At 54.2% G+C, this 19,208-nt stretch overlaps 1 protein-coding gene across 2 annotated transcripts in view; it reads left to right on the top strand.

The window, feature by feature from the left end:
- Positions 1 to 5,240: 5,240 nt before the first annotated feature.
- The window catches only part of LRRC38 (leucine rich repeat containing 38), a 48,602-nt gene continuing 34,634 nt past the window's right edge, over positions 5,241 to 19,208 (top strand). For both annotated transcript variants that reach the window (XM_081817514.1, XM_081817513.1), the window contains exon 1: positions 5,241 to 5,901. In XM_081817514.1, the coding sequence (XP_081673640.1) occupies positions 5,253 to 5,901 (649 nt within the window). In that variant the 5' untranslated portion in view covers positions 5,241 to 5,252. The remainder of the gene's footprint in view (positions 5,902 to 19,208) is intronic.

Genomic DNA, 19,208 nt, shown 5'->3' with positions numbered 1-19,208 from the left:
ATGCCTTCACTCTGTCCTCTACTTCAGGGCTCTCACAGGCTGCCATCAAGCTGTTGGCTGGTTTCGTGAGGAGGCTTGAAGCTCATGTCATTCTTGGTAAGATTCATTTCCTCACAGGCTACCAATTTGAGGCCATCCTCACTTCTTTACCATGCAGGCCACTCCAATGCAGCAGCTTGCTTCATCAGAGCACCCAGGCCAAAGAGGGAACAGAGAGAGTCTGGTAGCAAGACAGAAATCACCGTCTCCTGTAACCAAATCTTAGAAATGGCCTCTATCAACTTGGCCATACTCTATTCATTAGATGTAAGTCACAGGCCTTGCCCCGAGTCAAAAAATACTGGGGGTGGGGGTAATAACAAGGGGGGGTGTCATTTTAAAAGTTTGTTTACCATACCCAAAAAGTCATTGGAGGTGTCTAAACAGGCAGGTGAGATGATCTGAGGTCTCTCTTCAAAGGATCTCTTTGGCTTTCTCAAATGTTGGGAGTCTGTCCAGGGGTTGGGCAAGAGTGAAAGCAGGAAAGCCAGTGGGGACTTCTGTACAAGATGATGCTGATTTGGACTAAGGAGGTAACAGTGGAGAGGCAGAGAAGGACAGCCAAGGATGCCTTGCCAATGGATAGGAGGGGGTGGGGACAAGCAAAGAGGAACTGGGGATGACTCCTCTGAGTTTGCTGTAACATAATGGCATGAGGGTGCCTTTGACTCTTGGAACATGTGCTCTGCATTTTTCTCCTAGGAAAGACAGGATGGCACTATCCCCATCGTCCTCTGGCTCTACCCAAGGTCATACATTTGCTGGATGGCTAGCTAGCATTAGGAGCGCCTGCCGTGAGCAGAGAACAGATGTCTCCTTGTGCTGAGCTGAGGGACTGACCCCACGTCCTTGGTCTTATTAGTCTGCCCATGCTCAGACCAATCAAGCCAGTGAACTGGGGGTGTGGTTGGGGAACCACTCACCTATAACCGTGCTCACAAAGTCAGCCAGAGCTGGAGAGAGCAAAGGTGTGCGTGAGGGCCCGCCTGCATGCGTGTGTGCATGCGTATGTGTCTGTCTGTCCCTCAGATGGTCTACAGTTGGAGTGGGGAATATGGTTCACGGAAGGCGTGAGACTGAAAACTGACCCTAGAATTTTAGGACATTCCAAACAAATAAATTCCAGACAGACGAGCACTTAAATACTTTACCTGAAGAACACCACCTCCTTGGGTCAAAAGATAGAGAAGTAGATAATTATGTGGCTGCCATTTGTTGTGATAGTCTCACTGCTAAGCACTTGATAGATACCTCATTTAATCCTCATAACAACCCAATGAAGTAGGCACTAGGATTATCCCATTTCACAGATGGGAAAACCGAGGCTTCGAGAAGTTAAGCAACTTGCCCAAGGTGATGGAGCCCAAGAATAGGAGAGCCAGGATTTGATGCAGGTCTAACTCCAAACCCACGTTCCTAACCGCTACCACTTCATTGCCTCTCATTTAGGCTGGTTGAAGATTCGTTTCCTGGTTCCAGGGATGAAACTAGGGGCAGGAGCTTTTCTTCTAGGTGGGTCCAGGCTTGCCAGAATTCTTGTCACCCCTGGACCTAGTGGTCAGGAGAGATGGATCTGGGTTTGGCTCTCACCAGTGCAGGCAGCAGATAGTGCCCCCTGGTGGTGGTGGTGAGAAAGGGCAGTGGGTGAGAACAGAGGAGCTTGGAGTTGGCCCATTAATTGGGGGGACAGAGTCACAGCAGGTCCATGGAGCAGAGAGCTGGTTTCATGGATTCAGGATGTCCCAGGCAAAGGGCCAGAGCATCTCTCCTTTCCTGGGGGCCCTTGGGGTGTCCTCCTGCCTCCTGCCCAAGTCAGCCAGGTGCTCATCTGAGGTAACACACACCAGTAACACAAATGACGTCACCAAACACCAGCCACGCTCATCATTCAAACCTAGCATCTGCACCTAGATGCAGACTTCTGCACATTCCATATCGGCATCATCTTGTTTACAATGTAGGGCCTAGGATTTTGGCTAATTTAGAGGTTAGTCTGCCAACCAAAGGGGGAAAACCTCATGACTAATTGTTTCTGTGTATAGGGAGCAGACCCCACGCAGGGAATTTCCTGGGCGCTGTCCACATAACTTCCCAAGACTCAACTTCACAGGGAGACAGACAGGGGCCACTTATGAAACAAGAAAGGAAGGGCTACGGAGCTGTAGCTTGGGAGCACCGGAGGAGTGGGGAGCTCTGTTTGGAAGGTTGGGGAAGACATGACACCAGGTTTTGAAAACATCAGAATGCCTTGGGTATTTGCCACACCAGGTTCTGAGCCTCTTGAATGGGAATCACAAAGAAGGTGCTGACAGTCTCTGAAGGTCTGTCCCTGTCACCTGCAATGTTTTCCCATCCGGCTGTAAGAGGCCCCCTTCCTCGGGGGCGGGGGGGAGCAGGGTGAGTGGAGCAGCTGGGGAGTCAGGATGCCTGTGTTCTATTTCCAGCAGCTATCACTGACTCATGGTGTGACCTTGCTGAGGTCAGAGCTATGTTTTTCTTGCCTGGGGAAAATCAGAGGTGGCGAAGTTTGCATTTTCCCAAGGGATAGGAGTCCTGGAATATCGGGGGCCCCTCCCTGCTCCCCATGAACCCCAACTGAGTCTTCTCCTGCTGATATTAATGAAAAATGCTGAGATTTCAATTTGAGGGACTTTGGGGGACACTCAAAGCAAGAAACAAGGAGTTCTGCCATAGCAAGACTTACGGCCACGTTTATGTGCAGTGTTTCTCTAAATCCTCTTCAGATCATGTTTCCTACCAATATTTTCCCACGTGGGCCTTACATAGTCGGTGCAAGAGGAGAGAGCCGGTATTTTCTCCCAAGTTCCAAGATAAGAAAAATCCAGGCCAGGAGCGGTATTTCTCAACGTTTTCATTAGCAAGAGCCCCTTTACTTTACCACCAAGCACCCCGTTTCGAAAGCCCTTGCTAAATACTCTGCATTTATTACGTAGAAATGCATCTCCATTTTCATTAATCAAAGTCATCTGTGAGTGCCAATGTCTGCTCAGCACAGAAGAACCAGGGCTACCGTCAAGTCCATTACCAAGAATTGCAGCTTTACTCCGGGTGGCCTCCTCGCAGGTAAAGGTCTGGTTTTCACCAGATTTTTTTTTTTTTTAATTCTGAAAAGTGTTCATCACCAAGGGGCCCAAGGACCCCAGGCTAAGAAGTGCTTCCCCAGAGAGATCAGGTGGCCCGTGAAAGTTTCTGTGACTAGCGGTGGGGCCAGGACCAGGGCCAGGAGCCCGACTCCCAGGCCAGGGCTGCAGCCAACCAGACTCCTTGGCAGGAAGGGCTGGTGCACACGACACACACGGCACACGGGTGTGCACGTGTGAGATGGGGGCCCAACCAAACACAGACGTCTTGAAGCAGTGATGCTGAGGGCTCCAACCAGTGATGAATGGGCTCTCCTCGGTACTGGAGTGAGCAGCCGGAACCCAGCCTGAGACTGGAAAAGTGGAGGATATCACAGATGGGTTCAGGGCGTTCCTTGAGTTGCAATAGGGGGAACTGTTTATTCTGCCACCTGCCTGTGCTTTGTCTGACACTGCAGTAATACATCATTTATGCAGCCTGGGGTACTCTCACCCACTCTAGGAGGCTTTAGATTATTCCCCCTGCCCCGCATCTGCCTCTTCAAGGGGATGATGCCAGAGCGGGGGCTGAACCCCTGCACCTGGGGATGATAAAGGCAAGGGCGGGTACCCTGGGAAAGTAGGGACACAGACAGAGGATTCCGGAGGTCTGGCATGGTGGCCTGGAGTATAAGCAGGGAAAGAGCTGCAGGACCCCAAGAGCTGTTCACTGGAACTCTGTACCCAGCCCCCCTCCACCCCCCACCCCGGTCTTCTGCAAACACTTGTCATCTGTTGAGCTGTTGGCTTCGTCCCAGAGGCTCAGGTTTTTGATCCATCGGAAGGCATCAAGAGTGCGCGTACCTTTGGAAAAAAGGGGGGCTTAGCTCATATGGTTTTAGAATCTGAGCCTCCACCAATCTGTGTAGGGGCCAGGGACCAGGGCAGGGTCTCTGGGGGCCTGCTGCCCAACAGCTGTTCCCTGGGTTATTTTGGTTCAGTGGGAGCTTATCAATTCCAGGGTATTTGGACCAAAATAGCCAGCAGCAGGACAATCTCTTGGTGGCTCAGTGGGGACCTCTCAACCATTTCTGAAAAGAGCTGGGGGCCGGGGGAGGAGTTTGGCTTGAGTGTAGTTTCTCCCAGGAGGGAAATCTCCTGCCAGTATCATACTTACTACCCTTTCCCATTCTACAGATGGGACACAGGGGGTCCAGAGAGGTGGAGGCACTGGAACTGAGGCCACATCACTGGGAGGCAGGCCTCTGCCCCCAGGCCACAGTGCTTCTCCTTTGGGCCTCTGGTAGACCAGCAGCCAGGTCTAATCGTGCCAGGGGGGATTCCGGTTCCTGACAAGTTCGGGCCAGCATGGAAAGTGCTGACTGGCCCTGGCTTCCCTCAGGCCACAGCGGGGGGCCCAGGCAGCTGCTCGCCTCACTTGACCCCACGTGCCTCCCTGAGATGGGTCAAGTGCAGGTGGGCGGAGTGAGGAGGCAAAACGAGCCACTCGGGAGCTCCGCCCAACCCTAGGTCAGCAGCTCCTGGAGTGGCCCCCTAGAGCCCGCCGGGATTGCCCCCCGGCGCAGAGCCAGAGGGACGCAGGTCGCATTCCCTTTGGCAATGGGGCTGGCGAAAGGGGAGCGCGCTTTGGCACCAGGCGGGCGCCGGGCTGCGGGGCACATGCCCCCAGCACGCCCTCTGGCAATCGCTGGGGTGGGGGGCGCTCGATCACCGAACTTAGTTGTGGAGCGCTCCTGGCCAAGTCCGCGCGACAGGTCTTACTACCCGGTCTCAGAAAAAAGCTGCCCGGGCCACTCGGCCACCTCTATCGCTCCCCGCCCCTCCCTGGGATTTTCCGGAGGGTTAATTTCCTGTCCCGGTAAGTCCTTCGCGAGTCCTCGCCCCTCCCTCCCGGACTCTCTCCTCTCGGTCCCTGCAGCCCCGGACTCCCCGAGTCCGTTCGCGTCGCGCCCGGGCGCCCGCCCTCCCCGCCCCGGCCGCCTTCCAGCTCCCAGCGCCCGGCCGCCGGGACCCCGCGCGCCGCCCCCCGCGCCAGGGCTCGCCCCGAGAGCCACGTCCGCGTCGCCGCGGCTCGCGCGGGTCCCCCCCGGCCCCCCCCACCCCGGCCCGGCCATGCGCCCCCGCGCCGCCCCCCGCGGCCCCGCCGGCGGCGCCGCGGCGCTCGGGCTCTGCAGCCTCCTCCTGCTGCCGCTGCTCCGGCCCGGGCACGCGTGCCCCGCGGGCTGCGCCTGCACCGACCCGCACACCGTGGACTGCCGCGACCGCGGGCTGCCCAGCGTGCCCGACCCTTTCCCCCTGGACGTGCGCAAGCTGCTGGTGGCCGGCAACCGCATCCAGCACATCCCCGAGGACTTCTTCATTTTCTACGGCGACCTGGTGTACCTGGACTTCAGGAATAACTCGCTGCGCTCACTGGAGGAGGGCACGTTCAGCGGCTCGGCCAAGCTGGCCTTCCTCGACCTCAGCTACAACAACCTGACCCAGCTGGGCGCCGGCGCCTTCCGCTCGGCCGGGAGGCTGGTCAAGCTGAGCCTGGCCAACAACAACCTGGCGGGCGTGCACGAGGACGCCTTCGAGACCCTGGAGTCGCTGCAGGTGCTGGAGCTCAACGACAACAACCTGCGCAGCCTCAACGTGGCCACCCTGGCCGCCCTGCCCGCGCTGCGCACCCTGCGCCTGGACGGGAACCCCTGGCTCTGCGACTGCGACTTTGCCCACCTCTTCTCCTGGATCCAGGAGAACACGTCCAAGCTGCCGAAAGGTGAGCCTGCCGGCAGGCTGGGCCGCACACCAGGCTGGGGGTGAGAGGAGGGGAGCAGGGAGCGTCCCCGGGCAGGGGGGCTTGGGTCCAGCCTGCAAGCCGGGGCTCGGGTGTACCAGGCACCCGAGCAGCTGCCCCAGGAAAGTCGCTCAGGTATAAGCCTGGCAGGTTCCCAGCCTGAACTTGGCCTGGGAGTCGGCTGGGAAAAGTGGGTGGGGAGGGTTACATCTGGATTCTCTGGAGTTTCTGGGCCCTGATGCCGTGCTTCTCCACCTGTTTCTCCAACAGCTCACTTTCTGGAGTTAGGGACCTCCCATTTCTGTCACCCATGTCGGAGTTCAACTCATCAGGTTTTGGGTCATAGGACTGGTGGGTGCAGGTTATTTATGGGCCCTCCTAAGTGGAAGACACCCTCCTGTGTGGGAAAGAGCTGAGTGCCATTCTCGCTACACTGCACATCAAAAGATCCAGCCAATTCTAGGGGCTCTCCAGCAGCTTCCAGAGCCTAAGCAGGCCTGTTTCTCAGCTCCCAGGTTTGTTCTCCTGTCCAAAAGGGATGAGAAATATTTCTGGTGAGGAATACTGGCAGCCCGCTAAAAGCCAGTGATGCAGTAGAGATTTGCAGTTCTGTGAACGCAAAAACCTTAGCAGGCTGGTGCACCCTTTGCTTTCCTGGTGTACTTTTCCCGTGGTGACACGGATGGATGTACAGAGCCCTTTGGCAGATGGAAACACAGAGGGCACAGACGTTAAGGGGCCGGGCAAAGGCCAGCGGAGGGAAGCAGAGACAGAGCTGAGAGGAGGGGGACCCCAGCATCCATAGAGATGAGCCCCAGGATGGGGAGCAGGCAGAATGTCCATATGCTCCGTGGATTCCAGCCTTCCACTGGTAGGCATGTGAGCCTCAGTCCCAGCAGTGACCTTGCACAGCCAGACTCTGCCTCCCACCTGGCTCCCGAGGGTCTGGCAGAATAGGATCCAGAGCTGTAAGACACATGTTATAAAAAGTGACATAGATGTGTGACATAGATGTGGATTTAGCTTTGGTATATCTTTTTTCCACTTCCTGGATTTCAAGGATGTTGCTCATCTATGCCCTGAATTCCTGTGATCACTTCTTCACTCCATACTTTACTAAACATGAACCCTAGGCGTCAGGGCCATCACTCCCCAGCAGACGCAGGCCCCTGAACTGGCATTTTCAGCCTGGGCTGGCTCTACCAGGGGAGCAAGTCCTAAAAAGATCTGACCTGCCCTCATTCACCTGCCTGCCCCACCAGAAGACTGTCCCGGAGACAGGAATGTCCCAATAGAAGCCTCATTGTGGAATGGGGGTATGCCTTGGTTCTGATCGCTCTTGCCTTTGGTTTTTGATGGAGTTGGCATCTTTAACCTCTTTGTTAGCTGAGTTGGTATAATTGGTTCCATGTGTTATCGCAGGAGGGCAAGGTGTTATAGGGTTGGAAGCTGTAAATTTCAGTCTCAGTTCTGCCACAGACAGATGGCTGTGACCTTGAACAGGCCACAAGTGTCCTGTCTGGGTTTCAGACTCCTCATCTCTAAAGTGCTTTGGTTGACCTCTGAGGTCCCTACACAGTCCTGGTTGTAGAGTCAGAAGACAGAGGTCTGAGTCCTGGTGGAAAGCCTGGGTGAGTCTGGCCAGGACCCTTAACTTTTCTGAGCCCCATCTTCCTCCTGTGTGAAATTAGGACACGGGTGATGCCGGGTGGTCCATCTAACCCGGGGCTTGTCAGGATCAAAACCAGCTGATGTGGGTGAATGTAAAGAACAGTGAGACCTTAGGATGTTATTCCTCCTACGGCCGGTGATGTGGGGAAGGAAAGGGACACCAGGTGGGGATGTGTGGCCGGGGGGAAAGGATGGACAGGCTCAGAGTAAGGAACATTGTCCAGGCCCTGATTGAGGGTTGGTCTGGGTCAGTGGGGAGAGATGGAGGCAGCGAGAAGAGAGCATGAGGGCTTCGGTCACCTCACGGCGGGTGGGAGGGGGTGTGTCAAGAGTAGTGGTGGGCTGCCATGCGTTTGGCCAGAGCAGTGTCCGGAGAACCGTGAACCAGAGCAGGGTGGGTGGTGAGGGGACGAGCACGGGGCCTTGATGCGAGACAGCTGAGGTCTGATTTCCACTCACATTTCTCTCTGAGCCTCAGTTTCCCTGCCTCTGACTTCAGCACGCGGCAACAGTATCCCACACCTTGTTTGCGGTGAAGTTTGAATGAGATCAGCTCCGTCGGGGGTGCAGGGGTGCTTAGCACAGCCTAGGTGCTTGCCAGATGCCCGTCGTCCCTTCCCTCCTCCTCCTGCCCTTGTGCTCCTCGTATCTGCACAGAGGCGCCGGGCAAAGCGGCTGAAGGCCCAGGCTCCGTTCAAAGCCTGCCTCGACCTCTTGCTAGCTAGCTATGTGACCCTTCTGCAGCCCCGTTACCTCGCCCGTGAAATGGGGATGATGCTAGTGCCCACGCCCTAGGGTTATTGGAAGGATTAAAAAGGTATTATTTATGAAGTTCTTAGAAGAGTGTCTGATACACAGCAGCACGATCTAAGTGTTAGTGCTGTCATGTTTTAACTGGAAGGCCCAGAGGGGTGATGGCACAGAGGGTTAACAACGGCTGGGGGACGTGGGGGACCTCAAGACTTCCAGCCGTGGCCACCCACTTCCTGCCAAGGAAAATCGGGCTCCGTGGGGCCCAAGCTCCAGGGGTTTGTAGGCAAGTGGCCTGCCTCTCCCAGGAGAGGGGATTCAAAGTCAGGAGCAAAGGGATCCTGTCCTCGTTGCCTTGTCCTCGCCTCCCCATCCCCTCCTCCCCCAGAGAAGCAGAACAGAGCAGAGCAAGTGACCTTGACTGGCTCCTTCAGTTACAAAAATGCCTTCGTCTGCCAGGCGAGCCTCCTGTGCGGTCACCGTGCTGATGGGAGCACTCCGCCACCGAGCACACCCCCGTGGGGAGGAAGGAACGCCTTGGAGGCGCCGGATCCCCTCCATCCAGGCTCCTTTGGGGGTTGGGCAGGGCTGGGTCTGGGGACGCAGGAGGATCTGTCCCGCTGGTGCTGGGGCTGAAGGAAGAGGGTGAGGGGTTGCCTGCTGGAATGCCCATCAGCCAACTTAGCAACAAAACAAAGCAGACACACCTAAAATAAGAAAACAAACAAGGAAACCCCCCCGGATGCCTAGTTAACTCTGAATTTCATATAAACAGTGAATCATATTTTAGTATAAGTATGTCCCATGCAGTATTTGGGATATACTTGTACACAAAATTATTTGCTGTTTTCTGAAATTCAACATATAAATGTGCCATCCTGTATTTTACTGGTGGCCTGACCTTGTGGTGTTTGTCACTTTGTAGTGCACAGATGCCATTCCCTTTAATACAACTGTGCCTGGCAGGTACCTTAACCCACCGTTGATCCAACAAGGTGCAAAGAAGTGAAGTGGTTTGCACAAGGTCATGTCGTCAGTGGCTGAGATGAGTTTGCACTCAGGAGTGGCTGACCCTACACCTAATTCTTTTTGATGGGCATAGATCAGGAGGGGGGGTGAGGCTATCCCCAACACTGCCCCCTCCCAATCTCCGATTGCTCTGGGTCACAGCTGGTGGACCTCCTTCCAGCCCCAGATCCTGAAACTGGGCTGGTGGTTCTCCCGTGAGATAGTGGATCCCAGGCAATTTGGGACAGTGACCATCCCACTTTAAGTAGAAAGGACTCCAGACTCGGAAGCAAGCGTCCTTGGAAATCACTCAGGTGAGCCATGGGGTAGAGAGGGAGAGGGTGGGAGTGTCTGGGGAGATGGGGAGCAGCAGGGTGACTGACACCCTTGAGCTTTAAAGCTTTTCCCTGCTGGCCTAGCACACGGTCTCCTTATAGCAGCCCAGGGAGGTGGATCTGAACGAAGACACACAGGGAGCTTGGTTTGAAATGCAGATTCTTGAACCCCCAGGCCTACTGAATGGGTCTGCATTTTTAACACCTTACCCCCACACTCCCAGCCCAGGGACTTGCAATATACACAGAAGCTTGAGAACTGCCTGGAGGTAGGAGGGCCTTTTGGTACATCTCTAGAAACCCAAGGTGTTGTCTTGGTTCAGTAGCTGAACCAAGAGAAACATCTCTGAGATTTTTCTTTTGCGAGCAAAGGAGTGTGAGTAGGAGCATTTTAAGGCTCCTTCTAACTCTAAAAATTCTATGGTTTCAAGGGTTGGGAATATTGTCCTCATATTAAGGATTGGAAAGTTGAGGCCCGGGGAGGCCAGGCCCCTCTAGAGACTCCTCTGCTGGAATCTAGGGGGGCCATGTCTCTGTGCAGCAGGGTGGGGCAGAGCACCCAGACCACTCGGGACTCTGGGCTCATGGGACACCTCACCTGCATCCAGCAGCGCTCCGGGAGCTACAAGAAGGAAAGGCTACTGGGTTTGAGAAACCATAGCGGCAGGCAGGGGTCTGCCTCCGTCCTCGGCTTCGGAGGTGCACGGAGCGAGCAGATGACCCAGGTGACACAGCCCACACCGTGTCTGAGAGTGCGTCACAGGAGAGGCATATGTAGGTCCCAGAGTGGGAGGCCCAATTGCCCAGGCATCTTCTATCCCCTCCCTCTCTAACCACAACACACGTGGCCTGCAGGTCACAGCCCACAGTACCAGCAGAGAGATCTGGGCTCATCTTACACCCCAAGACCTTGACACATGTAACTATGGGGCGGGAAGGGCTGGGGGCAGGGAGGGGGGGACCGGGAGCCACAGGTCATGTTTTGGGTCTGTAACTCTGGCCCCTTGGGGGACAGCCTCTTAAGAGAAGGTCCACTATAATGCCTGGAGCCTCCAAGCATTTGGGGGCTCAGCCCCTGTGGGTTCCCGAGCCCCTCTCTAAGAAGGGGTGTCCTGGCAGCAAGGTCCTGGACGAGTTCCATGACTAACCCCTCCTTCCAGGCCCAACTGAGCACTTGCTGGGGGAGCTCCCCCCGCTTGCCAGTAACCCCACTTCCTTTTCTCATGTCAGACACGATGAGGGCCTGGCTCGGTCAGATGAGTGGGGACGTCTCGTCATAACGACAATGTAAACCGTATTTCAGCCAAAGGGACAAAAGCTGATGCTTGCTGGAGGTAACACAGGTCCTTTCTCCTAGGTGACTCCAAGGTGACTCTCTTTTCCTTTAGAAATCAAAGCAGTTTTATTTCTCCAATTATAAAGTAACAGGCTCCTTGTATATGTGGGAAATGTAGAGAAGTATCGTGAAGGAAACAGAAACCACCCAGAATCCCACCACTATTAAGGTTTTGCTGTATTTTATTCCGGTTTTATTCTTATACGCATATACATTTTTAAACAAATTGCTATGGTACAATGTAGATCTTATTACTGATTTTTTTTTCTCTCTTATTGAGCTGTGAGAATTTCCTGCCATTTCAGTTCTTTGAAAACGTAACCTTTCATGGCCACGTAATACGTCATTTTGTGGATCTATTCGTTGAACCTGTCTCCTGTTGTTAGATGGATGTTTTGGGTGTGTTTATACACCTAAGAAAATCATGCTCCCAGCAGAGGTGGACTGAGGTCTCACCCCCTCTTGCAAGTGGCCTCCCTCGTGCCTTTGACAAGTCTGTACCCATCCTGTGTGCACAGGCTAATGCGTTTTTAACTCGTCTCTTAATCAGAGTGGAGTCACGGGGTGTCACCTTTCCCATCATTACGGTGTCCGGGCCGAGCGTCAGCTTTGACGAGCCGCAGGGTCTGGAGTTCTGCTGGGGAGTGAGCCGCAAACGGGACCTAAGGAAACCTCGCCCTGTCTTGTTGGCTCCCAGGGGAGCCCGGCCAAGCCCTGTGACTCCGTCCCGAACACTGGATCTCTCTGGAAATGTCACATTGGTTGTGCCATTCGGTCAGTTAACCCAAATTGCAGCCTCCTTGCTGGGCGACGTGGGCCAGTGGACCTACCTTCCTGCCCGTGCAGGGCAGCCCGGGGGCATGCAGCCGGGGATCTGTTTTGGAGAGGCCCGTGTCCCTGTTAGCTGAAGCTGAAGGGTTGCCAGGTGACTCACAGCCCTGGAGCGTGAGGCCTTGCAGCCAGCGGCCGTCCAGTTTCCGCTCTTGCGGCATTCGGTGTGCGGCATTCGGTGTGGTTTGGAAGGAAGGGCTGGGCAGGCCTTGTCACCTCCAGGCTGGCAGTGTTGATGATGGAGCCTGTGGGGAAGTCCTGGGAAGCTGTCCCGGGCTCCTGCCCTCAGGCCTCTGCCCCGGCTGTTACAGGTGCCCGGATTCTCCCCTCCCGCCCTCCCTCCCCATCTCCGCCTTTACTTCTTTACCTTTCTGATTCCTATTTAGCCTTCCAGCCTCCAACGGTCTGAGCCCCCGAGGCCGGGTGGGGAGCCTTTCCTGCGTGACCTCATTGGATCCTGTATTATCTCTATGACCACAGCTTGACATGGCTGTGGTTCCCGGGTCTGTCTGGCCTGTTTGGAGGACGCAGAATGTGTCTTTTTCGTCCTTCAATCCCCAGAGGCTGCTACAGTATATGGCATGTTTGGAAACCTTCTGATGGCTTCCACTGCACTTAGAAGAAGCCAGCTCCCTCTCATGTCCCACAAGGCGTCCCCCACCTCCTCGTCCCTCCCTGCCCAGTCCCCCTCCCCGGCCACATGGACCCCCATCTGTCCCTGGAACACGACAACTGCCAGTGATCAACCAGGACCTCTGAACTTATGGCTCCCTCTCCTCCTAGGACATTTCCTCCTCGAGCGGCTGCGTCTTCCTCAGGCCCCCAGTCAGACGTCCCCACCTCCGAGAGGCCTTCCCTGACCACCCTGCCTGGGCAGTCCTGCACCACCCCCAACTCATCTTGGTGGAGTTTATGTCATAGCACTCGCTAAGGGCCACATCGCTTTGTCCACAAGATATCTGTGTCCCTGCAGAAACACAGGCTCCCAGAGATCAGCCTGCTCGCTGCTGTGTCCCCAGCACCTGCGGTCACGCCCAGTGCGGAAGGGGCTCGGTGGGGCTGTGGGCACGTGTGAGCAGACGAAGGCACACCCCCAAGGCCTCTGTCACACCACTGAGGCACAGGCCAAGATCACTGGCCTTGGCTTTTGTCCTCAGCAAATACCCCACTCCAGCTGTAGTCAGCAAAGGATACCCAGAGCATCTTTCAGCAGAGGCGGAGGCCTGGCAGGAAGGTTCTCTGGGTTCCTTTTCCAGATCTGTGCGATCCTGGTCAAACCCCATAGGCCCCTGAGCCTCAGGCTCTCCACTGTGAAGGAGGGAGGGAGCCACCTGTGCCTGGCCCTCTGCTGGCAAGATGAAGGGGCAGCCATCGGGGAGTCTTGGGGTGGCTGGTATGCTCGAATTCTCTGCCCTGCAAGGTGCACCGTGAGTGGCTGGTGTGGGTCACCAAGGACACACATCTCAGTTCACCCCGCTGAACCAGAAACCAGCTCCATCTGGCATAAGCAAACAGAAGGGTTTCTGCTAAGGATGTGGGGTGTCACCAGGAAGCCTAGATCCTGAACCGTCGGGTCCCAGGGAGTACTGCGGGTGAGACTTCCTGGGAGGCCACAGGGGGCACAGAGCCTCCCTCGTGCTCTCATCTCTGCCTCTCATACTTTTTTATTCTCCTCTTCACATGCTGATGGACTCTCTTACGTTCTCACCCGCATGGCAAAAGCACACTCCTCCATTCAGGAGACCAGCTGAGGCCCGGAGACACTGGGCTGTGCTGGTCCCAGTTTCCAGGTCCCAGGAGGAGGCTGTGTCTGGCTCGGTTTGGGAGATGTCCCTCTCGGTCCAGGCAGGGGAGGGGATAGCTGCGGTGACATGGTACACGGGGGCTGCGGGGGCGTGGGGCGGAGTTTAGGGAGGGGGCTGGGTAGGCCATCGCCAGGCGTCCTCGACCATAGCTGTGCTTCTAGTGAACTGTCTGATGGCAGATACATCCCCTAATGTTCCTGGGCCCCAGTGTCCCCTCAGTCCAATATAGGTGATAGCATCGGCCCTTTGACCTCAAGGGATGTCATATGAAGAAGCTCAAAGTGCGGTTTCCTCCACCGCTGCACACAGAAGCTATTTTTTTTTTAAGATTTTATTTATTTTTTGACAGAGAGAGACAGCGAGAGACGGAACACAAGCAGGGGGAGTGGGAGAGGGAGAAGCAGGCTTCCCGCGGAGCAGGGAGCCCGATGCGGGGCTCGATCCCAGGACCCTGGGATCATGACCTGAGCCGAAGGCAGACGCTTAACAACTGAGCCACCCAGGCGCCCCCACACAGAAGCTATTTTTTTCTCTTTATGAAAATCCTAGAAATGCAGATGCACAGATCATCCATGCACACAGCCTCTCAGATCCCACTGTATTTCAGCATTGCCGGTCAAAGCCCAAGTGTCTGATGATCCACGGAGACGTGCACTGTGTCTTCACAGCCTCCCACTGGCTCGCAGCCTGGCCCCTCTGCTTCAGAGGCTGCTGATCAAGGAGCCCCTGGTGCCCCATCTCCCCCATCCTCTGGGCTGGTTATGGGATGAGTGCCAAGAGCACGGGTCAGGACCTTGAGGGAACTGCAGGCCCCTCGGGATTAAAGGGAAGATTCTCATAGGCGAGCCCAAATCAAAGAGGCAGGAATCAGGGTGCCGGTCCCGGCTCCGTCCATAGCTAGCAGTGGGACCTGTGAGTCTCGTCCCTCCTTCAGTTGCCCTAGATCACCTCAGATGCCCCTTGGGGCAACAGGTGGGAGTCACTGGAGAAGGGGGGCCGGAGCAGAACCGAGAGCACACGCGCATGAAAAACAGTTTAGAGCACCGCACTGGCCGAGCTCCCTAAAACATGTTGATGGCTATGTTCCTCCTACTGGCTTCCAATTTTTGGCCCCTGGGCCAGATGGCGGTGAAGACTCCTTCTAGCTCTGATTTTGGCTGATTCTGCACCCTCCTGAGCCAGCCTTCTCATGGGGTCACAGGATGAGCGGGTCCGAAGCCCCCAGCTCCTAGCAAGAGTCTCTGGGGTGGGTTCCCTTGGCACAGGTCCTACCCCCCAGCAGCTGTCTTTTAAACAAGTAGATGCAAGAGTATGTTCCCTTCTTCCTCTTCATATCAAGAAAAGATCCCCCCGCCCAGTTATTAGAATAACTTTTCTTGGGCGCCTGGGTGGCTCAGTTGGTTGAGTGACTGCCTTCGGCTCAGGTCATGATCCTGGAGTCCCTGGATCGAGTCCCGCATCGGGCTCCCTGCTCGGCAGGGAGTCTGCTTCTCCCTCTGACCCTCCTCCCTCTCATGTGCTCTCTGTCTCTCATTCTCTCTCTCTCAAATAAATAAATAAAATCTTTAAAAAAAAAAAAAAAAAAAAAGAATAACTTTTCTTTTTATAAGACACCAGTGAGGTGATACCTGTTTTAAACGTAACCATCATAAGTGGTTATCTGCATCAGAAATGAAAGCTGCCCATGGTCACGTTGAGGGGCCGGGAGCTTAGAACCAAGGGTCAGGACATCCTACCTCTGCTGCCACCTCCTTGACTTGGGCAGGTCACTAACTTTTCTGGGCTTTGGTTTCCTCGCCTGTCACCCCCTGGTGATCAGGGCAATACTGACATAAAGGAGCTTTAGAAGCAAATGGGGAGCACTTGCAAGAGAAGGGCCATTGTCAACCCATAAGTTTACAAGACGGTGGTTTATAGGTCTTCAGCGCCCTGGACAGTCACGTGGCAAGAACCACAGAACAGTGATGGGCAGCCAACATTCTCTGTACCCCCTTGATGGGATGCGGGAGAGAGGGTGGACATCCCAGTTCGGAGGAACTGCTAGATGATGGGAAAACCTCGGCTTTAATGTTCGTTGGTGGGGATGGGAGCGGCGAGCACAGGGAGGAGGTGGTGAGGAAAGGGAGGAAGCTCCCAGCCAGTGCAGGGGGGCTGGGGAAGCTTGCGGGGAGCCCCCGGGAGGCCAGGAGAAAGAACCGAGTCCCATAGAAAAATGACTGGAAAGGGTAGGCAGCCAAGTGCCACTGGTTGATTTTCTCTGGTTGAAAGAGTGGTTTTATTTTATTTAAAAAAAAAATAATAGACGATTTTTTAGAGCAGTTTTAAGTTTCTGGAAAATTAAGCAGATAATACAGAGTGCCCATATGCCCCCTCCCCCTCTGTTCCCCTATTACGGACACCTTGCATTAGTGCGGTCCATTTGTTACAATTGAGGAACCAACGTTGATACTATTACATTATTATTAATTAAAGTCCACAGCCTACGGTAGGGTTCACCCTTTGTGATGTACATCCTGTGAGTTTGGACAGATGGATAATGTTGTGGATCCACCATCCTGATATCATACAGGTAATTTCACTGTCCTAAAAATGTCCTGTGTTCCACCTGCTTATTCCTCTCCCCTCCTCCTGAACCCCTCCCTGGGAAACACTAACCTTTTTGCTGTCTCTATGGTTGGCCTCTTCCAGAATGGCATAGAGTTTTTCACTTTTTTCTTTTCTTCCGTGGGCTCTTCCATGTTGGTACAATGGATAAGTATGATGTTACTCCTCCCTGACCTTACCTTTATTTTAATATGACCTGAGCCAGACAAACAGGTGCACACATCTACCTGTTAGTCATAGCTCTGTCTTCCTGCTTCTCCAGGTTTGGATAACTGCCCACTCCCCTTATACCTACAGGGAAGGCCGCCCCTCCCCACTGGTAGAGCTTTGGGGACTGCACGGACCCTTGTTGCCTTCTAAAGGCCGGTCCACACGGTTGTAAATGGCCCCTTTGTTAGACTCCCTTCAAATAACCGGGTTTGGGTGGGCTTGGGTGGGCCATGCTCACCTGCTGGGACCCTGACTTGAGGAACTCTTGCAGACTCTTGAGCAAGGAATGATGGGAGGGGGTTGCTATGGGTTAAATTATGTCTCCCCAAAATCATATGTGGAAGCCCCAACCCTCCCGTACTTCAGATTCTGACCTTATTTGGAGATAAGGCTGTTTTGTTTTGTTTTTTAAAGATTTTTATTTATTTATCTGACAGAGAGAGACAGTGAGAGAGGGAATACAAGGAGGGGGAGTGAGAGAGGGAGAAGCAGCCTTCCCGCGGAGCAGGGAGCCCGATGTGGGGCTCGATCCCAGGACCCTGGGATCATGACCTGAGCTGAAGGCAGACGCTTAACGACTGAGCCACCCAGGCGCCCCGAGACAGGGCTGTTTTAAATGTAGCCGGGATTTGTTTTAATCAGGCATGGTAAGACATGCTGACACAGAAATGACCTATGAAGGAAGAAGTTTAACACTCACAGATCTCTAGGAGCTCTAGAAGTGTGGACGCCATGCAGGGCCATGCAGGGAGGCTCCAGGGATGGTCAGGGGGCAGAGGGACTGACAGGAAAGTGTGGTCAAGAATCTTTATTGTGTTTTTGCAGGAGGAAGGGGCACGGTAGACAGGCTGGGCAGGTTTGGGGTTGGCTAGTTTGAATAATTTGGGCAGGCTGTGGGCTGGGAGGGGGTTCCCTAGTGTCCAGTCCCTGGCCTTGGTGTCATTCAGGGCAGGAGAGAGTGTTCCAGACTGCAAGAGTCTGACAAAAGGGGTGGCCATGTGGACTGGGACTGGTCGGATTGCCTAGCAAAGATGCACTTTCAAGCTGGTTGATTACTGTCTCTAGGAAGTGGAGAACCCTGGGAGAGGCCCCAAGATGTCAAAGCTAAATAAAACACAGAAAGTCAAAAACATGATTAATACAAGTGTCACTGTAGATATAATTAGTTAGGATATGGACGCTAGGGCGGGCCTTAAACCAGAATGATTGATGTCCTTATAAAAAGGGGCAATTGGGACACACGCCGACAGGGAGAAGGCAGAGGTCAAGGTGATGCGTCCACAGGCCAAGGAACGCCAAGGATGGCCCCCAAATCCCCAGGAGCTGGGGTTCAGTAGCCTCCAAAATGGTGTCCAGCCGTCAGATTTTATGATGTCAAAGCAAATTGCTCTGCTGCGTTTGATTAAGGGGAAATAAACACTAAAGGTACAAATCAGGCTCTTGCTTATTTGATCGGGGGTTGTCCCTACTCCGCCTCGAGCAGGCTGCTCCCATCGCTCATTAACTGAGTGTCTGACTGTGTTCCAGGCCCTGAGCTAAGCACCCCAGGGCAGCCCCACCCAGTGGAAAGACAAAGTGAGCCACAAATGAACAGGTGAAATTAATTTTAATATTTTATTGAATCCAGCAGATCCAGAAGGTTATTTTTTTCAACTTGTCATCAAGAGAAAAGTCATTCATGAGATCCTTTTCCATGGTGTTTTCATACCAAGTCTTCAAAGTCTGGGGTGTATTTGACATACCCACAGCACATCTCAGTCCAGACTGGACATATATGACCTTGTCAGCACGTGGCCAGGGGCTGCCGCAGTGGACGGCAGAGTTCCAGGTCTGTTAGTGTCGTCCAAGGAGGATGTTTCCAGCCAACATCACCCCATTTGACAGGTGAGAAAGCCAAGGAACAGACAGGTTACTATAACTCGGCCCGGGTCACCAGCCAGAGTGGAGGTGTGACGCAGAGACTGGCTGCAGAATCTTTGTCACGAGCCATTGTGCAGCTTCCCAAATCTCATATCAGAAACTGGGGTCCCTTAGCGGCAAGCCTATCCTCTCGGGTCCAGAGCCTCTGCTTTGGGCTCAGAACCTAACCTAGTCGATGGGCTTTCCAGATTCGGAACCTGGCCTGAATCCAAAGATGCCCTGAATGTCTTCGCAGAAACCAGAGCAGACTAAACATGTGTGAAAACAAGTTCAGGTCCAAGTGTGAAGGACCTGGCAGCGATCTGGACAAAAACTCTGCTCTCTTGGAGGGAACATTCCAGAAAACTCAAGCTTAGCTTATGGGGTGATCTAATTTATCCTTCTTCATTTACAGATAGGAAGCCATGGTTCAGAGAGATTGAGTGATTGTCCAAAGTCACACAGCAAACTAGTGAAAAGCCCAGGAAGGTCTAGCCCAGCCCTCCCAGTTCCAGGCTGCGGCTGTGCCCTCATATTGCTCATCAGTCACCAGACAGGGATGTGGCACAGTGGCTGAGAACTCAGGCTTTGCATTTAGAGGCCCCACCAATTTGAACCCCGTTCTTCTATTTACTAGCTGTGTGAGTCTGGGCAGATCACCTAACCTCTCTGTGCTTCAGTTGTCCCATGTGTAAAATATGGACAATTAATATTCGAGGCTCGGCACGGTGCCTGGGACACAGAAAGCCCGTAATAAACACCAGCTGTTATTATTATCAACTGTAAATCAATACCGGTGTCGCCTCCCCAAGGACGCAGTTCCAGAGGCTCACGCTGAGC

This window comes from Leptonychotes weddellii, chromosome 4, assembly GCF_054177405.1.
Source record: "Leptonychotes weddellii isolate Sample4059 chromosome 4, ASM5417740v2, whole genome shotgun sequence".
NCBI classification, from domain to species: domain Eukaryota; kingdom Metazoa; phylum Chordata; class Mammalia; order Carnivora; family Phocidae; genus Leptonychotes; species Leptonychotes weddellii.
Note: the sequence above shows the minus strand (reverse complement) of the source record. Positions and strands in the feature narration are given on the sequence as shown.